Source organism: Macrosteles quadrilineatus, unplaced genomic scaffold (assembly GCF_028750875.1).
Source record: "Macrosteles quadrilineatus isolate MER2022 unplaced genomic scaffold, UCM_ALF_1.0 Scaffold_5__1_contigs__length_97177068, whole genome shotgun sequence".
Lineage (NCBI taxonomy): Eukaryota > Metazoa > Arthropoda > Insecta > Hemiptera > Cicadellidae > Macrosteles > Macrosteles quadrilineatus.
The window spans coordinates 82,723,418-82,729,338 of NW_026542598.1; the positions used below are offsets into that span (position 1 = coordinate 82,723,418).

The 5,921-nt window shown below is 37.7% G+C and overlaps 1 protein-coding gene across 1 annotated transcript; it reads left to right on the plus strand.

Annotated features, from left to right (window-relative positions):
- Nucleotides 1-1,582: 1,582 nt before the first annotated feature.
- On the plus strand, nucleotides 1,583-5,921 carry LOC128994025 (MICOS complex subunit Mic10-like). Its single transcript, XM_054418227.1, has 4 exons — nucleotides 1,583-1,822; nucleotides 2,803-2,850; nucleotides 4,975-5,066; nucleotides 5,798-5,921. Exons 1-4 carry the CDS (start codon nucleotides 1,744-1,746, stop codon nucleotides 5,801-5,803), a joined length of 225 nt encoding a protein of 74 aa, XP_054274202.1. The 5' UTR covers nucleotides 1,583-1,743; the 3' UTR covers nucleotides 5,804-5,921.

Genomic DNA, 5,921 nt, shown 5'->3' on the forward strand with positions numbered 1-5,921 from the left:
TATATTGCAGGTTCTCCGTGGAACTAAACCCGAAAAATCATTCAAAATCAAAACCTCAATGAACAAAGCATCCTAGAGATACCATGGATGCCATAAACCTGCATACTAAGATAAATTTCATCAAAATCGAACCACAGGTGTGATTTCCTACCCTAATTAGCCTTTTGCTCTGTACACATCCACTCACACATAGCCTAGGCCTACATCACTTTGAAAAACAATTTTTTGGATTCAGAGGGAATCAAAACGGATAGGCCTATATGCATGAAAAACTCAAACTCTAAAGTTTTGACAAAAACAATACTTTCTCGATTACTTAGCCTAGGCCTATTAATTAACATTATGATCTCCTATTAGCAGTGTTTTAATGTGATAATTATTAGATTTATTTTAATGTGACATGACAATGCCTATTCTTTTGTAATTACTTACAACACAGAGGATACGCGTCCGGTAACCAGACGTGGATTAGGCGTCCGGTAACCAGACGAGGATTAGGCGTCCGGTAGGGGGTCCCGGAACGCCATTACCACAATGATACGATGATCAGCCATCAGTGTTCGTGGTGTAGTGGATAGAGTGCTCGACTGATATGCGAGAGGTCCCCGGTTCGAAACCCATCGGTAACTTTAACTTTTTGTCACAGATTTTGCTTTGAATGTAATTTCTTCTGAACTGTACATCTTTTGTTAGAATTTTTGGCATTTATAACTTTATGTTATGAAGAGAATTGAACCTTCATTTGATTTTTTTCACTATCAGCAAGTTTGGTTGGTTAGGTTAGGTTATGACAGTAACTGCCGGACGCCTAATCCACGTCCGGTTACCGGACGCGTATCCTCTGCGTACTTACAAACTTAATCTGTAATTACAATGGCAATAACTTAAATATTCTTATTATCTTATTCTTTTAGTATATCTTGGACTAGGCCTAGCCTATCTCTGACTTAGCTTCAACCTACCTATATAACCACTATAGACTTTGTGTTAGCAACAGAAGTTGATGGTATAAAAATGTGAACCAAACAGTGGTCATTAAATTAAATTACCAATACAAAAAAGTTAAAATGGGGAGGAAACACTCTAAATTGTGTTAATACATCAGCTCAGCTCTGAAATCCTAACATAACCTAACCTCAACCTCCACTCCAGTAGTTAGTTGTCAGTTCAAGTTCAGTTGTTTGTCTTTTTTGTTTTTTTTTATGTATTTTTCTGTAAGCTCTGTCTGAGTCTAACATCAAACCATAGAAGAAGAAGCAAGGTTGACCGACCATAGATTAAAATCTGAGACCTGGGATACTGAAGTACTAGCACGGCCACCTTTAACTACAGGCCGCAGCCCGCAGCCTGGTAGAATTCGTCGCAAGTAGGGTTGTTTGGTGTCAGACATCCTGTTTATGTTAGTTAGTCTATGAATTTAGCTTTTTACATAGCGTTATATGTGGTTAATAATATAATAATATAACGCATTAATTAATTCCAAAATAATTAATTGTTAATTTAGAAGTGAACATTTAAGCTCCATAGCATTAAATCATGTCTACTAACGGTTACTGAAGATGTATAGAAAAAAGTTGACAGACGATGTTTTAGGAACCTTCTCTTTCCTTTTGCCTTGATGAAATTATTGAAAATTCCGATTTAGATTTTTAGTTCTTACCCACACATCTTACCTAGAGAGTTTCAATTATTCGTGTAAAATTGCATTTATTAAAACTAAAAAACCTTTGAAAACCGGTCAAAATGTCTGGACGTATTCATTCTGAAGATGAACTTGGCAAGAAGTGGGATAGATGTGTTACTGATGGAATTCTCAAGACTAGTAAGTTTAAGTTAGGTCTATATTTACCTATGTTAATTTTTTGGACTACTGAAATTGTTACAATTCTGTACAATTGAATTAGTAGGTTTAAAAAAAACAACAAAAATAACGATTTCAAAAGTGCTTTCATGTAGGCCTACCTAGCCTAGCCTATTTTGGTTGTGTTGATAATGAGGCCTATTTACAGGCTAGTACCCTAGCCTAACATAAATTTCACCTAAGTTAAGCCTCCCAAAACTTTTTACAACCCAACATACAATTAACACGTTCGCTGCTGAGCGTTAGATGCCGGGGTGGCGCCAGGAGCTAAACTAGCGCTCGCCGCTGCGTACCGCTTTTAGGCTACACTGAATTACAGTAAAAACAACAGTAGCTTTACTGGATGGCAATGTTCTGCAACAAAACTGGTTTTGGACATAGTACTAAGTTATTCTGGTAGATAGCAGCACTAAGTACCCAGGTTGCAGTTGAAAGGTAATGTAGTGTCGCTATCTAGTAGGATAGAGGTGGGACAAAGCCCTGTTCAAAACGATCCTGGAAGTGATTTTGGGAAACCATATTTTTCATTGTCAGAAAAGTATATCCCCACAAGCTGCAAAGAAATGCATAGGACGCTCGTGACGAGCTGGCTGATCCATGGAAATGTTAAACAACAATGAACAGTGATTTTGGAACGTTCCTATCTCCTGGTGCCGTGGCCCGGCTGACGTTCCAGAACGTCCGTAGCAGCGAATGTGTTAATTATTATTTCATAAAATAACATTAAAGCAAAATGGGAAATATATGTAATACAGTGAGTTGCTCCAACTGTTTGCAACTATCATCTGGATCTGATTAATTCAGGCCTAGTAGGTTTTAAGAAGAGAAGATTGTGTTTCTTACAAAGGGGTAGTTTAAGTACCGTAGGCCTAGGCCTATTTAATATAAGTTATTATGAAGTAGCCTAAGTTAAGTTTAATTTAATTTTGATTATGTTACAGCTGGTGGTATCGGACTAGGACTTTTGGCTTCAGTTCTCCTATTCAAAGGTAATTCAGAAATAGCCTAATTAAAAATTTTAACCAACAATTCCAATAGACATGAAAAAAACACTTAGGTCTACGGTTGTAACATAAACAAACAACCTTATAAACTATAACCTACACTTTATATTCCTTATCCAACCTAACTTCAAAACCCTTAATGCAGCACGAATCCGCATAAACCCTCACCTGCGTTCCCCACATGCTTTAATAAGATCAGTGTTCAATCTAGGTGTTAAATAACTGTTGGGTATTTTGTAACATTTGTTTTTTGCCTTGGGTACAGTTCCGCAGAGAACCTGGTATTATATTATCAGATTAAATATCAATTATATTGGTTTTTATTTGGTTCGATACGGTACCGGTAACTTACAAGTTATCGTATCCAAAATATTTATATTTCCAATGTTAACATAGAATTGAGCTATAATCTTGTTATATTTGTATTGGTATTTCATAGGCTAATTAAACATCAAATTGAGTACATAATGGCCTGTTAGCAGTTTTATTGATGGTTAATAAAATTAAACTAGGTCTCTCAATATTCAACCCTCTGTTGGTCACACTGTATCATTCAACCCTCTGCTGGTCACACTGTATCATTCAACCCTCTGCTGGTCACACTGTATCATTCAACCCTCTGTTGGTCACACTGTATCATTCAACCCTCTGTTGGTCACTCTGTATCATTCAACCCTCTGCTGGTCATACTGTATCATTCAACCCTCTGTTGGTCACACTGTATCATTCAACCCTCTGTTGGTCACACTGTATCATTCAACCCTCTACTGGTCACACTGTATCATTCAACCCTCTGCTGGTCACACTGTATCATTCAACCCTCTGTTGGTCACACTGTATCATTCAACCCTCTGTTGGTCACACTGTATCATTCAACCCTCTGCTGGTCACACTGTATCATTCAACCCTCTGCTGGTCACACTGTATCATTCAACCCTCTGCTGGTCACACTGTATCATTCAACCCTCTGCTGGTCACACTGTATCATTCAACCCTCTGTTGGTCACACTGTATCATTCAACCCTCTGCTGGTCACACTGTATCATTCAACCCTCTGTTGGTCACACTGTATCATTCAACCCTCTGTTGGTCACACTGTATCATTCAACCCTCTGTTGGTCACACTGTATCATTCAACCCTCTGTTGGTCACACTGTATCATTCAACCCTCTGCTGGTCACACTGTATCATTCAACCCTCTGTTGGTCACACTGTATCATTCAACCCTCTGCTGGTCACACTGTATCATTCAACCCTCTGTTGGTCACACTGTATCATTCAACCCTCTGTTGGTCACACTGTATCATTCAACCCTCTGTTGGTCACACTGTATCATTCAACCCTCTTTTGGTCACACTGTATCATTCAACCCTCTGTTGGTCACACTGTATCATTCAACCCTCTGTTGGTCACACTGTATCATTCAACCCTCTGTTGGTCACACTGTATCATTCAACCCTCTGCTGGTCACGCTGTATCATTCAACCCTCTGCTAGTCACACTGTATCATTCAACCCTCTGCTGGTCACACTGTATCATTCAACCCTCTGCTAGTCACACTGTATCATTCAACCCTCTGTTGGTCACACTGTATTATTCAAGCAACAACCTTTTCGTCCGCCATTTATTTGTTTCCCCACAGATCACTACCACCTCATTAATGGGCAACCCCTTTTTATAGCCCAAACCAGCCAAAGTTCTGAACTTACCTACTTGTCCAGTGCACCTTTTTTGAGTTGTATCAAGTTAGCCTAACTTATATCGAATTGTTAGTTTTTATCATTTTGATTCAATACGACCATGGATGTTATGTTTTAAACAAGTCTAAATAAAGAAAATATTAGCAGCAAAAAAGATAGTGATTGAGCAAATTATAAACAAATAGTCTGCCATTATTACTGAGAGTACCTATTTATTTAACCTTATGATTTAACCTATAGCTAACAATTTTGTTATTTGTGTATGAAAATGATACAGTGCCATAACCATATTGAGGAAATTTACTAAAAAAACATTTTTTATGGTAGCCTAAAGAATTAAATATGGCTAGATCCTTAATTATAATATTCCAAATACAACATATAATTAAAAAATATTGTTGATTTCTAGTTAAACGTTGGCCTATTATCTTTGGGGGAGGCGTTGGACTAGGATTGGCTTACAGAAATTGTGAACAAGAAATCAATGAAACGTTAAGAAAGGTAAGCATTTTAAAATAGGTATATATATTTTTTTTGCTGCAGACAAGCCATATAGGCCTATTGGCTTTTGTGGCTTAGAATTGTATGTGTTTTGTAAATTTTTATTTTTTGGAAATAAAATAAAAAAAAAAAAAAAATAAGGTTAGTTGAAAACTTCCGTACAATAATTGTTAATTAATAAATGGTCCTGGCTGAAGAAATTGATAATCTTAGTACAAAATCACCATTGGTCAATGGTCATCTTACGCAATGTTTCACTCATCTTGCACCCACATTCAGCTTATAATACACTCCTGGTATGAAATGTTGTCAACCCTTTACTCTTTTTTTTGTCCTAGGACGCTAGGCACGAGCCTGGGATTGTTTTCCCATTACTTCAGGCTAGGGGTTGCGGCATTATCACTTAGATAAAATCCATTGTTGACTTGGCGGGAATTGAACCCGGGACCTCAGGGACTGACGTCCCAAGGGTGCTCTAACCACTACGCCAGCTCGCTCCCCAACCCTTTGCTCAGGGCCCACCATTGTCGTACTTTGAGTGCCGAGTGTCTCATTAAGAAATGTACCAAAGATCGTTTGGAAATGTCAGCGTCTTGGAACGTGACAATCGGAAAATGTTGTAAGACAAGGAGATGGCATATCTCCCATACTATTCAACTTAGCACTGGAAGGAAAATCACTTAGTAAACTCAAATACAATATTTTTTAATGCTCTGATCTTTTTGTTTCAGACGTAATGGGAGCAGAAAGTTGATGGATCGGCGATAACATTTTTTGTAAAATATTTAGACCGTTATGTAATAGTAATGTAATATACGCTTAACCGTTTGAAAATAAAGAAAAGATAGAAGTTTA